Raw genomic sequence first — 18977 nt, 5'->3', positions numbered from 1 at the left:
GGAGAAACAATCGTCATGTCTTCTTTTTCTGTTGTTTCAATATCTTCGTAAAGAGTCATTTCAATATATTTGGTTCTGTAGCAGAGGTTCTGTGAAGTGCTTCTGTTCCTCAGAGGTCCAGAAAGCCTGCGAGTCTGTGGGTAAAGGTGGGTAAGGAGAGAGAGGGAAGGAGGCTAGAGAGAGGCTCAGTGCTGAGATAAGGACAGTGTTCTAAAGCCTCCTGGGGGTGAGGCTGGGGTGCACAAACACCCACGACTAATCCAGACAGAAACTGAATAATCAAGGGGACGAGCACTGTGAAGTCATGTGGTCACCTCTCCCTCCAGAAATACACATTGCCCTCTGTAAGCCTCCTCCCACCCCAGAAGAGCATTAGGAAGGTCTGGAGAGGGGGAGTATTGGCAGAAATGGAAAAAGCAGGTTGAAGGAATTAGCCTGGAGCAGAGAGACCAAGAAACGCAAGCCAGCAGATGGAAGGCAGGGTTTTCATGGAAGTCTCCAAGCCCAAGTCAAGTTCTGGGACCACCAAGTACAAGTCAAAGAGTGCTCATTTAACCCCTTTGGGCCCCCACGCGCGTGGAGGAAGACTGGACAGAGGGAGAAGGGGCCATTGAAGGTACAGTATTTACTCTGGGATTTAACTCCTGAAAGGCCTCCCAGTAGCTTCAGATCTGCTCAAGAATCCTTCATGTCCTGCTGGTTCGCAGTGAGTGGCTCACAGCTTCAAGGCCTCCTCTGCCAGATGGAGAACTATTTCAAGCACCCTGCCTCTATTTTGTACTGTAGCAATGCAGACAGGAAACCTGACCCCATTTTCAGGTTCTAAAGAGAAATTCTAAGTACCTGAAAGACTGAGGAACATGGTGGCTTTTATTTAAGATGTGGAGATAGAGAGCACATACCTGGACTTGGGCCTGCAGCAGCACCAAGGGTTCCCTTTATTTTCTCTCCCGTCTGTGTTTCTCCTTTTCCCTCCGCTGGATTAGCCACGGGGACTCCAAGTTCTTCATTCTGCGGTCCTGGTACCAAGATTCTCCTGGGAATTATAAAGTTATTCACCTTCTACATCGAGCACTTCTTATTTTTTCCCCAGCACCGTAAGTCATCCTTAAGAGGAGTCAGGGTGCTAGCTCTTAAATATACTTTAGTCATCCCTTTGTACATTAAATGCTCTTTCCTGGAGACTGCTCCTGACATGGTGTTCACCGTGCTGTCAGCTGGCCTCCTGAAGTTCTGCCCTGCCTTCCCCACCAGGTACAGTTCAGGAGCTGCCTACCTCAGGGTGATAGGTTATCTTCTAGCTGCTTTATTCCTTTCCCTCTTACATTTAGAGAATATAATATGAATACATAAACTTCTCTGTGACCACAGCTTTATTTGCGACCCACAGGTTTTGTTATGGCATATTTTCATTATCATTCAATTAATAAAATTCTAATTCCCATTGCAACTTTATCTTTGACCTACATAATGATCAGAAGTATGTTTTTAATATCCAACTATTTGGTAAAATATTGGTTATATATTTTTTAATTTCTTGCTTATTCGGAGTCTTGTTTTATAACCAGCATATAGTCAGTTTTATAAATGTGCCATGTGCACCTAAAAATTTCTGCGTAATATATATATTCCATCATTGTTGGTGCAGGGTTTTATGTAAATTTAGGCCAGAGTTTTAAATGATGGTATTCAGATCTTCTATCATCTGCTGATTTGTTGTTGTGGTTCTATGTTACTGATCTAGGTAATTTAGATTTTTCTATTTCGACTTAGTTTTTTGGAATTTCCCTTCATATACTGCATTGAAGTTTAGACATATAATATATTCCTTGTAAAGTAACAGTGGGTTTTATTATCCTGCCTTATCGCCAGTGATAATTTTGGCTTTCAAATTTGTGTTAACATTAAAAAAAATCAATTGTATTTATTGTTGTTATGACATAATTTTTGAATCCTTTAATTTACAGTCTGACTCTTGTCTCTTGTAAGTGGCATAGAATTAGGTTTTTTGTTTGTTCCAATAATCCTTGTCCTTTGAGTATTTACAGTTAATGTATTTTCTTTTTTTTAAAAAATAATTTTATTTATTTATTTATTTATTTATTTATTTATTTATTTATGGCTGTGTTGGGTCTTCGTTTCTGTGCGAGGGCTTTCTCTAGTTGTGGTGAGCGGGGGCCACTCTTCATCGCGGCGCGCGGGCCTCTCACTGTCGCGGCCTCTCTTGTTGCGGAGCACAGGCTCCAGACGCGCAGGCTCACTAGCTGTGGCTCACGGGCCTAGTTGCTCCGCGGCATGTGGGATCGTCCCAGGCCAGGGCTCGAACCCGTGTTCCCTGCATTGGCAGGCGGACTCTCAACCACTGCGCCACCAGGGAAGCCCTAATGTATTTTCTTATAGACCGTTTACTCCTTGTTTACTATTTGTCCCACCTTGTTATGTTCCTTTTGCTCTTCTTTCTTCCTTTTAGATTTCTTCAAATTCCATTTTCCCTTGTATTAGCTTGTTATTTTTACATAAGTAGCAGTTACACATGTACCATGACTTATTAGCTTTTTTACTGCTTCTCAAGCAATGCTGAGATCTTAAATTTCTTTGACTACTTTTTTCCTCTTCCTTTTTTTTTTTTTAATTTTTATTTATTTATATTTATTTTTGGCTGTGTTGGGTCTTCGTTTCTGTGCGAGGGCTTTCTGTAGTTGCGGCAAGCGGGGGCCACTCTTCATCGTGGTGCGCGGGTCCCTCACTGTCGCGGCCTCTCCTGTTGCGGAGCACAAGCTCCAGATGCGCAGGCTCAGCAGCCGTGGCTCACGGGCCCAGCCGCTCTGCGGCACGTGGGATCTTCCCAGACCAGCGCTCGAACCCGTGTCCCCCGCATCGGCAGGCAGATTCTCAACCGCTGCGCCACCAGGGAAGCCCTCCATTTGTTTTTAATGCATTCTAATTTTTGATATATTTTATTATTACTCCTTTGTGCAGTTAGATTTTATTTAGGTTTATCCACTTATTTATCCTTTCTGTTATACATAATTCTTTATAAAGTCCTTATTTTCATCTGTGATAACCTTCCTTCTGCCTGGGGGTCTCCCTTTATAATTTAATTCAGTCGGTTCTGATGAGAACATATTTTCTAAATTTTGTTTGTCTGCAAATTTCCTTATTTCATCTTTCCTTCCAAACAACATTTTCTCTGCCTCTAGAATTCCCAATGGGCAGCTCTTTTCTTTAGCACTTAAAAATGTTATTCCATTATTTTCTAGTATCCAATCAGTTTCGTTGAGAAGTAAGCTGTAATCTTAATCCTGTTCCTTTGAAAGGAATCTCTCTCTTGTTCCTGGGGCTGCTTTTAAGATGTCATGTTTTTCTTTGTTATTCATGAATTGTACTGTGGTGATCTTAGGTGTGGTTTTCTTTGTATTTATTCTTGTTGCATTTTTTTTAGTGCTTATTGAATGTATGGCTCCATATATTCTTTTTAGTTTGAGAGAACTCTCAGCTGTTATTTCTGAACTATTGTTTTCATCCCAATCTCTCTCTCCTTTTTTCTTTGGACTCCAGTTTACACATATGATAAAAATGTTTCCTGTGGCCCATATGTCTCAAAGGCGCTTTTGTGTACTTCTTATTCTTTTCGTTTCCCATGCTTTAGTCTTAATATTTTTACTACTCTATCTTCCAGTTCACTTACCTCTCTTTACCTGTGTCCAATCCACTACCGAGTTTTAAATTTCGTATAATTTTTCCTTCTATCAGTTCAACTTCAATCAGTTCCTAGTTTCTAGTTGTCAAGTTAAATTCTCCACCTTGTCATCTATTTTCTTGAACTTGATAACATTTACCAAAATATGTATGAACTTTAATGTTTAGGTCATCTATGATTCTGATTCTGTTTTGTTTTTTATTCATTTAATTCTCCTTTTCTTGGTAGTCTTGGTGGTTCTTCAGTGAATGAATACCAGACTTGGGATATGACAAGTTGTAGAGAATCTGAATGACATTACAGTTGCCCTTTGAACAACCTGGGCTTGAACTGTACAGATCCACTTATACATGGATTTTTTTCCCATAAGTAATACAGTACTACATGATCTGTGGTTGGTTGAATCCTCAGATTCAGAACCACAGATAAGAAGGGCCGACCATAAAGTTATATGTGGATTTTTGACTGCACAGGGAGTCAGCGTCTCTAACCCCTACATTGTTCAAGGGGTCAACTGTATTTTCTTGAGGAGAGAATTTCCTATTCTTAGGTAGGGAGCAGAGGGGAAGATCACCTCAGTCACTGGACCAACTTCATACTCATTTTCCTTCTTTATCAGGTTCAATGTAGATGTTGCATCAACCTTCCTAACACACAGACACCCCCCCCACACACACACACATATGTAGAGACTTTCAATGTCCTAGTTCATATCATTAGTTTTCCATTGGGCCAGAAATCTTTCATAGGTTCTGAACCCCCGTTTTGTCTCTTCAGCATTATGAGCCAACTAAGTCTTTGCTTTGACTTCAGTTAGCTTTTGTTTGACTTCTTAGCATCTTGCCTTGTCTACCTATTTATACATGGAAAATACTGCAAGGGAACACTGTTGCTGAATCCAGCTCAGTTCTCTGAATCTTTACTCTGTGATTTTGGTCCTTAAAATTCTAGCTGCCTTGTTATTTCTCAATTCCAACTCTGGTTTCCTTAGTCCTATGACATTGTCCTAAGATCTACTGGCTTTTCTACCTCTTAGGAGTCACATTTGGTTTCTCAGACTTTTGCTCTTCATTGGTAGTTTCTAAATGACTGGGCTAGAAAAGCATGTGCAGAATATTGTTCTCACTTCAGTGAGTTTCTTTCTCTATTTTCCTCTTCTAGGTCATGGCTACCTCAGTAGCTTTCTAATGCTCACAGTCAAATGTTGCTTATGATTTATCTGGCCTTTCTAGTATGTTTTCCTAAGGTAAACTGATATAGTTGGAAACAGAAGTTCGTACCCACCATTTAAAAAATTCTGTTTTATCTTTCTATGAATTGTCTTCTTGTCCCATCTTCTGTCACTTTTTCCCACCAAAAATTCCCATTCTCACAGATAGATTATTTTAAGATTAAAAATTATTATTAACGGGCTTCCCTGGTGGCGCAGTGGTTGAGAATCTGCCTGCTAATGCAGGGGACACGGATTCGAGCCCTGGTCTGGGAAGATCCCACATGCCACGGAGCAGCTGGGCCTGTGAGCCACAACTACTGAGCCTGTGCATCTGGAGCCTGTGCCCCGCAACGGGAGGGGCCGCGATAGTGAAAGGCCCGCGCACCGCGATGAAGAGCGGTCCCCACACCGCGATGAAGAGTGGCCCCCACTTGCCGCAACTAGAGAAAGCCCTCGCACGAACCAAAGACTCAACACAGCCAAAAATAAATAAATAAATAAATAAATAAAGTAGCTATAAAAAAAAAAATTATTATTAAGGGCTTCCCTGGTGGCGCAGTGGTTGAGAATCTGCCTGCCAATGCAGGGGACACGGGTTTGAGCCCTGGTCTGGGAAGATCCCACATGCCACGGAGCAACTAGGCCCGTGAGCCACAACTACTGAGCCTGCGCATCTGGAGCCTGTGCTCCGCAACAAGAGAGGCCGCGACAGTGAGAGGCCCGGGCACCGCGATGAAGAGTGGTCCCCACTTGCCGCAATTAGAGAAAACCCTCGCACAGAAACGAAGACCCAACACAGCCAAAAATAAATAAATAAATAAATAAAAATTAAAAAAAAAATTATTATTAAGCTTAACACGTTAATTTTGAAAGGAATTAATTTTGCTTTGAACAAGAACACAGATTGGTGAATGGAATATGGAAGATTCCTTAAGACCTTTTTCATCTCTAAGAGTAGTATCCAACCATCGGTACCATAATAAGTTTGTCAACTGTGGAAGAAAGCAGTCTTTATAACATCAACATTATTCAATAATCTCAAAAACTGCTTCACTTTCCTGCTCATGCCACCAATTTCCAAATGTTCAATGGGAGCAGAGAATCATGGGATGGGACATGGAGAAATGGCCTGTCATAGTAACTATAAACATTGGAAGAATGAAATTATAAATAAAGAGGGTTTTCTATGAATATATTTGAAATGTTTGTTCCTAAAGAACTTGTAGAATAAGACTCAGAAGTTTACACAGAAACACCTCTTGCTAAGTATGAAACTCAGTAAAATTTATCTCATAATAGTTTTTTCTTTTGTGTTATGTGATTGTCAGAGTGACACAAAACTATTTTTATCTGGACTTCACAGATCTTCTTATTTTTACTATGGGATCAGTGACCCTACATGTTTGGAAAGTGGCAAAATAGTTAAAATTGGAACATTTCCCCCAAATCCAGGGCATATGACTTACATTTCTGTAGAAGGTAATATTATATTTCTGTCTAGTTCTGGGGTAAACATTTTCATACCAGCCAATCCAATCTGACTAATGTATTGTTTTTACAGTGCATCAGTGGAAATTAAATGGTAAATTCAGTCAAACAGCCATTTCATACATCAGAAAGGAAAATCAGTCAACACAACTGTCTGACCGAAATGAATGAAGGAAACAATTCAAGGCAAACAACTGTCCCAGTAGACTTGTATAAATACAGTAGTGGTGTCATGTGCAGAATTAATCTTTCCTCACCCTTAACTGGAGAACACTCTGCCAGCCAATTCAGTCACTCAAATGATACGGAATTATAATATTCCAGTTTCATTTACTCTCAGTTACTGGTGACTGCCCTTCCTTCTCCTTCATCTGTCCATCAGTGGAGAATGTCAGAGCAGGAGAATAGTAATATTGGCATATTGTAATGTACTGTCTTGAATTCCACAGCTTCAAAATTCTTAGGCTAACTCAATGATCTTAAAAGAGTCTGGTGCAGAAAGGATATGTGAATTAAATGGCAGACCACCGGCTGAGCCTTCCAGCACTAACATCCCTTATTCCTGGTTCTAATATATCACAGAATACTCAAGAGGAAGTTTTTGAGTGGTCAGCAGAAATATGGCTCCAAAGCAGGCACATGGAAAAGAAATGTTGTCATCTGTGATCCACTTTAAAGTTGACTTGTCTTTTACTCATAAACCAGATTGAGTGTGAATTCTCTTCTGCTAAATGTTAGAGAATCTGTTGGAGGAGTGTGGCCAATTCTTTTGAATTTTTTTACTCTCTAACATTTTTTTAGACATCTTTATTGGAGTATAATTGCTTTACAATGGTGACTTGGTTTCTGCTTTATAACAAAGTGAATCAGCTATACATATACATATATCCCCATATCTCCTCCCTCTTGCATCTCCCTCCCACCCTCCCTACCCCACCCCTCTGGGTGGTCACAAAGCACCGAGCTGATCTCCCTGTGCTATGTGGCTGCTTCCCACTAGTATCTGTTTTATATTTGGTAGTGTATGTATGTCCAAGCCACTCTGTCACTTCATCCTAGCTTACCCTTCCACCTCCCCGTCTCCTCAAGTCCATTCTCTACGTCTGCATCTTTATTCCTGTCCTGCCCCTAGGTTCTTCAGAACAATTTTTTTTTTTTTTTAGGTTCCATACGTATGTGTTAGCATACGGTATTTGTTTTTCTCTTTCTGACTTACTTCACTCTGTATGACAGACTCTAGGTCCATCCACCTCACTGCAAGTAACTCAATTTCATTTCTTTTTATGGCTGAGGAATATTCCATTGTATATATGTGCCACATCTTCTTTATCATTCATCTGTCGATGGACACTTAGGTTGCTTCCATGTCCTGGCGATTGTAAATAGTGCTGCAATGAACATGGTGGTACATGTCTCTTTTCGAATTATGGTTTTTTTAGGGTATATGCCCAGTAGTGGGATTGCTGGGTCGTACGGTAGTTCTATTTTTTGTTTTTTAAGGAACCTCCATACTGTACTCCATAGTGGCTGTATCAGTGTACATTCCCACCAACAGTGCAAGAGGGTTCCCTTTTCTCCACACCCACTCCAGCATTTATTGTTTATAGATTTTTTTGATGATGGCCATTCTGACTGGTCACACAAAGAACTTTGGCATGGTGTTCATCATCTAGCTAATCCTAACATGCAGACATTTATGAGAGTAAAGTCAGGTCTTTGCCAGAGTGGGTTGCTTATTTGGGCAACTGGGTCAAATCAAGAAGGGCAAATGTAGGCTGCCAGAGTAAATAAGGAGAGGAAAAACAAAAAGAACGAGACATTATCATTCATCAGTGATTTCCCCCCGAATATTCTTAGCCTCCACCTATCTCCATCTTACTGGTAACACAGGAAGTAGACTGAACAATCAGGTAAAAGGTCTCTACAGAAACTGAGTTAATATAGAAAATAAAAAAATAAAACATAAAATTGTAAATTTTCTTCCTAGGGATAATTGAGATGATAGTTCAGTAATAACGTAAGATCAGATGAAGTCTAAAGAAATTTTAGAAAACCTGGAAAAAGTAAGAAAACATCTGTTCGCCGGCATCTGAATGTTCGAGAGACACCGAGACATGTGGGCCAAGTTCTGGAGAGAAGGGAAACACAAACGCAAGCTTGACATTTGGTGCAGCTTTTCTCCTTGGGGCATTTGCTGATTCAACTCATACAGCCTAGGAACTGAAAAGCCAAGGAGTTCAAAAGACTCTAACCACAGAAGCCAAACGGCAAGAGCTCAAGCTAAAAGCAACAACTAATGGAATGACAGGCTACACGTATCCTTAGTCTTACAGGGCTGGGGGAACCATTACATTTAAAGCCTAACAAATACAAGGGTAGTTGGGAATAAGGAGAATCCAAACTTTCACATGGTAATCCCAAAGGGCAACACCCGTAGAGGAAGGACAAGACAGAAATAGAGCAACCTTCACACAGACTGAAAAACAGCTTTGAATGAGCTCAAACTGAGAATGGACTAAGGTTTCCAGTCCCTATAGTAACTGTCTGCCATGGGCAAAAGGAAATCTTTTCAAGAGAACGATAACAGCATCCAGAATGTGGAGGTATCTTAATAGTTTCCTAAAATAAGTTAAGCCCAATTTTAATATAAAAAATAATTGGACATACCAGGAAAAAGACTAAATGATTAAAAGCTCAAAAAAAAAAAAAAAGGACAATGTAAATAGACACAGGAGGACAAGAGTTAGTAGGCGGTTAAAAAACAAAACAAAACAACTATGATTAAACAAAGAAAATAGACACATGGCAAATAAGCATATGAAAAGATGCTACACATTCCATGTCATCAGGGAATTTTCAATTAGAACAACAGTGAGATACCATTACACACCTATTCAAATGGCTAAAATCCAAATACTGAAATCCCAAAGTTGTTGACGATGCAGAACAACTGGAATTCTCATTTGTTGCTAGCAGGATACTTGGCAGTTTCTTACAGAACTAAACATACTTTTACCATACAGTGATCTAGTAATCATGCTCTTTGGTATTTACCCATAGGAACTGAAAAGTTATGTCCGCATAAAAACCTGCACATGGATGTTTATAACAGTTTCTTTCATAATTGCCAAAACCTGAAATCAACCAAGGTGTTTTTCAATAGGCGAATGGATAAACAAACTATGGTATATCCGTACAAAGGAATAGCATTCAGCGCTAAAAAGAAAAGGCTATGAAGCCACGAAAAGACATGGAAGAAGCTTAAATGCATATTGCTAAGTGAAAAAAAGCCAATCTGCAAAGGCTTACGTGCATATTATATGATTGCTGTATGAAATTTAGGAAAAGGCAAAAGTGTGGAGACAGTCAAAAGATCAGTGGTTGCCAGAGGTTGTGGGGAGGGAGAAAAGGATGGGTGAAGCCCGGAATTTTAAAGGCAGAGAAACTCCTGTGTATGGTTCTGTAATGGTGGATACAGGTTATTGTACGTTTGTCAAAAATCATAAAATGTACAAAACAAAGAGTGAGGTCTAAAGTAAAGCATGGACATTAGTTAGTAATAATGTATCAATATTGGTTCATTAACTATAACAAATGTATTACGCTAATGTAAGATGTTAATAATAGGGGAAACTAGGGTGAGAGGTAAGGAAGTATGAGAACTCTGTCCTTTCTGCTTAATTTTTCTGTAAACCAGAAACTGCTCTGAAATAGTCTGTTAATTTAAAAAACAAATCTAGACCTGCATACAAAACTTGCACGTAAACCCAACCACAGCAGCATTATTCATACGAGCCCCAAAGTGGAAGTAACCCAAATGGCCATTTACTGTGAATGGATAAATGAAACATAGTAATATCCACACCATGGACTATTATTATTCAGCCATAAAAAGAAATCAAGTACTGATACATGCTACAACATGCATGAACTTTGAAAACATGCTAAGTAATCGTATGATTCCATTTGTATGCAATGTCCAGTCTAGACAAATCTGTAGAGACAAAGGATATTAGTGGCTGCCTAGGGTTTGGAGATATGGGGGAGTGAGTGACTTATAATAGATTCTTTTTCTTTTGGGGAGGTGGATGAAAGTTCTAAAATTGATGGTGGTGGCAGATGCATAAGACATTAAATTGTACACTTTAAATAATATGGAAAGTAAATTATATATCAATGAAACTATTATTTAAAATTATGATTAATGTATTAAAAAAAGGACAACATATACAATTTAAGCAAAAAGTATTTGTGAAATGCAACCAAAAGAAACTTCTAGAATTAAAAAAACTGAAATTAAGCACTCAGAAGATCGGTTGAACAGTACCTTAGTCAAACAAAAGAAAGGATTACAAATGTCAGTTAAAAAATAACTACACTAAAATTTGGAGGGAAAATGATAGAAAACAGAGAAATAAGTACTTAGGACATACAGAGTATATATAAAACACTGTGTCTAGCCAACCCCAAGTCACACAGCCTAGGGAGGAGACACACAGCCTACCTGAATCACAAGGACTCCTCCAAAGGAAAAATGAGGTTCTGATGCCAGAAGTAGAAGGAATGAATTACAAAGAAAAAGAACAATGGTAAACTATAATCTAGATATACATTGGTAAATACATAGGTTCCCTGGGGTTGAGATAAGACTCATAGTAGAGGCTGCTAGATTCTGCTGAGGAAAATGTCCAGGGAGGGAAGAGTTGATTTATTTCCTTGTTTTTTTAGAGACCACATATAAGTGACATCATGCACTATTTGTCTTTGTCTTATTTCACTTAGCATCGTGTCCTCCAGTTTTATCCATGTTGACTTAAATGACAGGATTTTCTTCTTTCTTAAGGTTGAATAATATTCCATTGTATATATATACCGTATTTCCTTTATCCTTTAATCTACTATGGACACTTAGGTTGTTTCCATACCTTGGCTCTTGTGAATAATGCTACAGTGAATGTGGGAGTACAGATATCTCTTCAAAAATGATGATGTTTCCTTTGGATATACACTCCGAAGTGGGAGGGAGGAAGAACTTACGACACAAATCGACCATGTGTAAAAGATGTAGGAATGAAAAACTCTGAACACCTAGGAAGAGTGTAGAGTATTTGGAAAGGTCACTGTTCAAGGTCATACATAGTTTAAAATTATGACATTTCAGTGAGCCTGTGTGCATGAAGGCTTGCTTATATTTCGGGATTTGAATACAGTGCAAAGAAGTGCTGCTAAATTTTCGATCAACATCAAAAAAAGGGTGGAAATGTTTTTTTCTTTTATTATGAAACTGGAGGAAAGGCAAGCCTAGAATTCTAGGCCCACTAGAATTTTCCCTGATGATAGTGGTAATTTAGGAGAAGAAGAAGGATCCAAGGCCATAGAACAATTTTGAAAGCAAAATAAGGCTGCTGAGTCTTCACCCAGTGTATGAGATTAAGTTCTAATGGCATATGATGAAGTGGGCGTGACACAGCTGGCAGAGCTGGTTGAGTTGTTGAAAATGGCTCTTGAAGCTACAGGTATTGGACAGTAGACGTAGAAGAAGAACAAGGTAAATCCAAAAGAGTGGAAGGACAAAATTAATCCAGAGAAAAGTCAAAAATAGAGAAGAAAAGCAGTAAACTTGGCAAATAAAACCAAAAGCTTGTTCTTTAGAAAGACCAATAAAATAAGCAATATTTGGCAAATATGATCGAGATGGGACTAGCTATAACACAGAGAGAATTTTTTTTTTTTAATTACGAAAGAATACTATGGTAGCTTTATACCAACACATTTGAAAATCTGGACAAAATGGCTGATTACTGATTAGTTATATGCAGCCATTATTTACTCCTGTTTTGAGTAGAGAATACAAGTAGCTTTATGAAATTAGAAAATATAATCAAAGATATACACCTTAGAAAGACATCAGTTATTTTCCAATGTATCAAAAAATTAGAAGAGTCCTAATACAAAAATCAGATATGGAAAATTTACCCAAAAAGTAACTAGAAGCACATTTCTTTGACGATCTTAAGTTCTAAGTAATATTAGCAAATAGATTCCAGCAACATATTTTTAAAAAGTCATTATGATCAAGAGGGATTTATCACTATAAAGCAGATTTTTTCAAGTAGGATAAAGTTGGAATGAGGAAAGAAATGTCCATATCCAATATCAAAACACACTCCAAATTTCAGTAGTTTAAAAGAATCTAATACGCTGTAACAGTACATCAGTAGATTATTAAAGCAGAATAGGAACCCATGTATATGTGAGAAATAAAATATAGGGTAAATAAAGTACAGGCTGTCTTCACTGTGGAGCTATAAAAATGATCATAGAAGCTGAACTGTGCAAAGTTGATCTCAGTGATTGATGGGGAAAATATTATTGTTCTATGACCTTAAAATCTTTCTGACAAAAACACCAGAAACTTTCTTGTTTGTTATAAAGTTATAGATAGACTTAAAAAAATTAGTAAATCTTGTATTTAGTTAATACAGTGCAACCTAAAACATTAGAAGTATTGAAAATTAACATGTTTTATTCCACTGTAAAAAACTTATGAGACTTCTAGTTTTGAGTCCAGCAAGGAAGGAGCTTGGAAGTTGCCACTCTGTCCTAACAGGTCAATATCTGGACACACTGAAAAATCAACACTTCTTCTTAGATTCATTAGAGAAGTGAGGTCACAGGAAAAATCACCGTGCCCAAAACTGGAGAGGCAGATGGCAGATACAGAGAGTAACAACTTACCGGAACAGAAACCCAAGAGCAGAAATCTCTGTGGAAAGCAATGGTGAGGTAGGAAAACCTGAACTATATTTGAAGGATTGCTGGAGGCTTGTGTGGAAAAGTCTGTGAGGTAAAAACTCCAGGGAAGACCCTATCCTTTTGCGAGTTTTGTCTCTTGAGCTCTACCGGGTTGTGACTACCAGGTGAAGGTCAAAGGAAAATCCCCTTGGAATTCTGGCAGGGGGAGGGTGAAAGGAGCAATTTTGAAATACACCAGAGCATTCTGCTGTTCTTCATAAGGCCTGCCCTCAGGAGAAACTGTTTTACCAGAGGCCTAACCTATGGGGTTTTGTCAGAGCCTAACTGACCTGGGGGAAGGGAAATATCCTACCGTGACCCCTGCCGGCCACTGGGTTTCACCTAAGGTGAGGGAAAATACTGAGAGGCACTTGTGACATTCATAGCTGAGGAGCACATGCTCATTATAAGACTGAGACCTAATCATAAGACTATGCAATGCTTCTATAACACCACATCTCTAAAGGACTATGTACTGCAGTGAATTTCACCAGTGCATCGTGTCTGGATTTTCAAGGAAGAGAAAAGTGAATCATATAAAATGCTTGATTAAACCGAGAAATGGCAGAAAAAGAGTGAAAGGTAAAAAAGGAACAAAGAACACTGGCAATAAATATGAAACAGTAACAAATATGGTAGGTATTAATCCAATGATATCAATAATCATTTTAAATACCAATGGTATAAATACACCAGTTAAAAGACAGAGATGGTCACAGAGGATCGATAAACAAGATCCAAATATAAGAAATCTACTTTAAATATGAAGGCACATATAGCTTAAAAGTAAAGGGTTGGGGAAAGCTACATCATGCTAACACTAATTAAAAGAAAGTTTGAGAAGCTGTATCAATCTCAGACAAAGCAGAGTTAAGAGCAAAGAAAATTATCAGACAAAGAGGGACATTCCATAATGATAAAGGGGTCAATTCTCCAAGAAGACATAACAATTCTTCATGTTTATGTGCCTAACAACAAAGCATCAAAATTCGTGAGACAACAACTGATAGAACTGCAAGGAGAAAGAGATAAATCCACTATCATAGCTGGAGATTTCTACACCGCTTTATCATAAATGGACAAATCCATCAGGGAGAAAATCAGTACAGACATAGCTGAATTCAGCAACACCATCGACCAAATGGATATAATAAACATCTACAGACTACTTCAACAACAGCAGAATACACATCGTCTCAAGCTCACATGAAGTACACACGAAGACAAACCACATTCTAGGCCATAAAACACACTCTAACAAATTTAACATGTCAGAAATCATATAAAGTCTGTTCTCAGACTGCAGCGAGGTCAAACTGGAAGTCAAGAACAAAAACAAAGCTGGAAAATTCCAAAATACTTGAAGATGAAACGGTTCAATTCTAAGCAATACATGGACCTTGCTGTCTGTATGTGAACTGAATAACATGCACAGTGACCAATCACCTACAGACTTTGAAAGAGGGGACCTGATTGTTCACTGACCATGATACACATCTGTTATATCCCGGGTGATCTGTGGAGTTAAGAACTAGCTGTGAAGTTTGTACTTTATGCCCTTCCTCACAGTTAGTATGGCAGTAACTGAAATTTGATGGTTTTGTTGTGGTCCTGGGATTATTTAACTAAATCATGGTAACTGAAATTCATGTATGGGCAAACTGTTCAGAGCGAGGACTGCATGTGTAGCATACATTGGGTAACATTCCATTGCAAGAAACAAATACCTAGAAGAATGTAAGATAGGATGAGAAATCATACTCTTGTTATGAGGAAGTCTGTCCCTAAGCAGAACATGAAACTGAGATATCATAAAGAAAAAGGCGAGTTGGGCTTCCCTGGTGGCGCAGTTGTTGGGAGTCTGCCTGCCAATGCAGGGGACGCGGGTTCGCGCCCTGGTCTGGGAGGATCCCACATGCCACGGAGCAACTGGGCCCGTGAGCCACAATTACTGAGCCTGCGCGTCTGGAGCCTGTGCTCTGAAACAGGAGAGGCCGCGATAATGAGAGGCCCGCGCACCGCGATGAAGAGAGGCCCCCACTTGCCGCAACTAGAGCCCTCGCACAGAAACGAAGACCCAACACAGCAATCAATCAATCAATCAATCAATCAATCAATTAAAAAAAAAAAAAGGCGAGTTGATTTGACTTGATAAAAAATAAAGAATTCTGCACAGCAAAAGGCAACCCAAACATAAAGATAACTGACAAACTGGGAAACCAAATATAAATATTTGACCATGGATTTGGCCAACAATTCCTTTTCTTCACAATAGTATGAGGAGGGAAAATCTCAGTGAGTCAAACCTCATGAATCAATAGATGAGAGGTTAGACTAAAGTTCTCATATGGTGTGGATTTAATTTTATGGAATGCAACTTACCTTCCAACAGAAAATGTGAGTATTACCAGTCTTATGAAGATCCTTGGCAATGCAAGTAGAGAAACCTTGAGTAACCGTGTGATAGATGCATCTCTTTCCTGTTCTATAAGAGGAGGAGAACAATTAACAGAATGTCTATTTCTCCAGGGCAGAATTCCAATATTGCCTCTGTACCACTGAGCCTTGTAAAACATCGAAGCGGACAGTCTTTAGCAAATCACTCTTAAAGAGTCAAGAGGGAAAGAAATGGAAAGGCTAATGAACTTGCCAATGACCTATGTAGCCCTGACTGCTGAAAACAGCAATGATGGGAAATATGTGATGCCACGTATGTGAAACTTGAAGAGCACAGAGATTCAAATGCAGTAGAGTAGGGAAGAATGCCTCTGATAACCTACCCAAGTTGAATTATTTATAGTCTCAACTGGGAAATGTTGATTAAGAAATGAGAGGAAACAGGCAAGAGCGGCCCCTGAAATTGTGCCTAAATACCTCCAATATTCCTAAGGAATCCCGCGGACAACTGTGTCAGAGAGGAGCTGACAAAGGGAGTATAGTAAGCGCAGCGGTCATGGCCTTGTCAGCCAGCATACGGAGAGCATTACTGATCCTCAGCAAATCATTACTGATCCTCAGGAAAATGTACTGTGACTGGGTCTAAAACCTGACTGGAATTTTCCATAGACGTGTGATATTGGAGATGGGTTTGCAGCTGCACTTGCCAAATCACCTTTGCAAAGCACATTAGGCCACAGCCAGAGGAGCAAAGGCTGCTCTGCTCTTTCTCAAGCAGAAAAGGATTTTAGAAGTGCCCACTTCTGTCCCACAAAGGATGGGGATAGCAGATTACGAATTAGTGATTAGCACAGTATCTGTGATCCCTCGGCTAATTTCCGTCTTGAAGCTGGGATATAAAGACTCAGGTGTTGGGTGATGAGCCACAAGCCGTCTGAACAGGTGCTTAATCAGGACTGGACAGGATGAATTCAGGCCTGGGCATCTGGCATCTGGTTCCAGCCCTTTTCCTGGCAGTTAACCTTTAGACATGTCCCTGACACCTTTGCATCTGTAGCTTTTCGTTGTTGTTGTCTGGTTGTTTAAATGCATAAAATGGTGATAACACTACTTGGTGGCATATTCTATTTTAAAAAACCTTCCATTACTCCATGCACATCAAACAGTAAATGCGTTCTCTTAGTAAACCTGCATAACAATTTTCTGAACTCTTGTGCTCTGGGCAAGACTTATGAATACAGCAGGCAAATAAAGTGAAAGGTGAGACAGTAACATAGTGTTGTATTCAATTGGGTCTTGATACCCAAGTGTGACTCTTCACCAAGGATTATACAGTAGTTCAGGACACAGATTAAAGTTGGTTAGAGTGTGTCCTGAAGTCTCACTGGCAGAATTTAAATCTCTACTCTGGAAATTGCAGACCTGAGACAAATTGCTTCCCTCAACTTCATTTCCTGCATCTGAGAAAGATAATAGTATCTACCTTGTAGTAGACTGAATAATACCATTGCCCCCAAATGTCCACATTCTAATCCCCAGAACCTGTGAATGTCACCTTAAATGGCAGAAGGGACTTTGCCAGTGGGATGAAAGTAAGGGTTTTGAGATGGGGAGAGTCTCCTAGACTACCTGGATGGACCCAAATGTAACCACTGGTATTCTCATAAGAGAGAGGCAGAGGGGCGTTTTTACTCCAAAGAGAATGTGATGACGAAGTTGGGGTTGGATTGATGTGGCCAGAAGTCAAGGAATGCTGGCAAGGAAACAGATTCTCCCTTGGAGCCTCTAGAAGGAGGATGGACGGCCTTGTCAACTCCTCGTTCCAGCCCAGGGAAACTGGTTTTGGACCTCTCTCTTCCAGAACCATAAGAAAATAAGTGTGTTTTGTTTTAAGCAAGCACATTTGTAGTAATTTGTTACAGCAGCCATAGGAAACTAATGCGTACCTCATAGCAACTATTTCTCCAATTAAAATGTGTGACTGGAAACACACTTGGTGGCATGTCTGACACATGGCAGGTACGCTACTGTAGGTCGTTCTCGGAAACTGAAGCCTTGGTTTTGAGGGATCATCAAAACCAGTACAGTGGTTGCCATGTTTCTCCTTGTTCATCCTGGTGACAGACCTGGTAGAGAGAGCTCCATCCTTTCCCACAGGATGCCCACCCCAGTACTTAGAGGGAAGAGGTTATGTCTCACTTAAGGCACCTTCCTCTTTTCCTTTCTACTTTTTTTTTCATTCATCTTCATCCAACTGGCCTTTCTAAATTTTAAAGAAAACAAGACCATTTCTCGATGGATTCAGATACTACCCCAAGTTAATATTCCAACCAAGTTCTTGTTCTTCTGGGTCTCATCACCAGAAATTTCTGAGCCTAAATCCTCTCTAGTTTCTAGGATCACCCATTTTCTCATTTCTCCCTTCTCTAGTTCAGAGTCTTGTCAGTTTAGTCCTTTCCCTAACCACAACTTATAATAAGGTGACACAGCAAAGTGATGAAAGTCTAGACGGTCTGGTTTTAGTCCTGGGTTTTTGCCACCTACTTACTGTGTGGCATTAGGCAAGCTATTCCACCTCTCTGGGCCTCAGTTTCCCCCCAAAAAGGTGAATATTACGTACCTATAGGGTTGCCATTATGAGGATTAAGTGAGTTAATATTTGCTAAGCACTTAGAATAGTACTTGTTGTAGTCTAAGCACTACAGTTGTGCTTGTTAATAATAGTAATTGCAATTCCACGCGTAAAACTTACTCAGCTTTCTGTCATAACTTTGAAAGGTTGGTCTATCTTTTGGCCGGCGTTTCAGGTAACTGAGTCGAGGCACGGGCTGAGGCATTGCTACCACTGGGTGGTGTGTTCCCAGAACTTGGAACAGCGGTGTGAAATGGGTAGTGGTTCTACTTGGAGACGGGGCAGACTGGACAATGACGGCCCAGGAAGGAGGTGTGGTGTCCATCGCTTCGGGGTCAGAGGTGCCGCCTGCTGAATGACCAATGGCAGCCGAAGCCGTAAATGGGGGGCTGGGGAAAACGGGGGCAGAATGGACAGTGACGGCCCGGGAAGGAGGTGTGGTGTCCATAGCTTCGGGGTCAGAGGTGCCGCCTGCTGAATGACCAAAGGCAGCCGAAGCCGTAAATGGGGGGCTGGGGAAAAAAGGGGCAGAATGGACAATGCCGGCCTGGGAAGGAGGTGTGGTGTCCATAGCTTCCATATCAGAGCTGCTGCCTGCCTGATCTGAGAAAAGAGAGTGAAAGTGGGAGAGCTTCTCCCTAGCTTCTAACTCTTCTCGAGGTCTAGCACGCACTGGACAGCTCAGCCTGGTGCTGTGACATTCCATTGTACGTGTCATAGAGCAAGGGCAGGCGGGGGCGGGGGCGGGGCGG

At 40.1% G+C, this 18977-nt stretch overlaps 1 protein-coding gene across 1 annotated transcript; it reads right to left on the bottom strand.

Annotated features, from left to right (window-relative positions):
• Window positions 1-60: 60 nt before the first annotated feature.
• LOC130707184 (uncharacterized) lies at window positions 61-18673 on the bottom strand. The gene is made up of 4 exons (XM_057540405.1): window positions 18346-18673; window positions 15579-15681; window positions 903-1036; window positions 61-134 (listed from the first exon to the last, which is right to left on the bottom strand). The coding sequence occupies exons 1-4, from the start codon at window positions 18671-18673 to the stop codon at window positions 61-63; spliced, it is 639 nt and encodes a 212-aa protein (XP_057396388.1).
• Between the last annotated feature and the right edge of the window lie 304 nt (window positions 18674-18977).

Source organism: Balaenoptera acutorostrata, chromosome 2, assembly GCF_949987535.1.
Source record: "Balaenoptera acutorostrata chromosome 2, mBalAcu1.1, whole genome shotgun sequence".
In the NCBI taxonomy this organism is placed as follows: domain Eukaryota; kingdom Metazoa; phylum Chordata; class Mammalia; order Artiodactyla; family Balaenopteridae; genus Balaenoptera; species Balaenoptera acutorostrata.
This window is presented reverse-complemented; position numbering and strand designations above follow the sequence as displayed.

Excerpts from the sequence above, each read along its gene's own strand:
- LOC130707184 (XM_057540405.1), bottom strand. The coding sequence starts at position 18,673 with ATGGACACCACACCTCCTTCCCGGGCCGTCACTGTCCATTCTGCCCCC. Across the intron at positions 15,682-18,345 it reads AAGTTATGACAGAAAGCTGA|AACAGGAAAGAGATGCATCT; the intron begins GTAAGTTTTACG and ends CTCCTCTTATAG. Across the intron at positions 1,037-15,578 it reads CTCACATTTTCTGTTGGAAG|GAGAATCTTGGTACCAGGAC; the intron begins GTAAGTTGCATT and ends TATAATTCCCAG.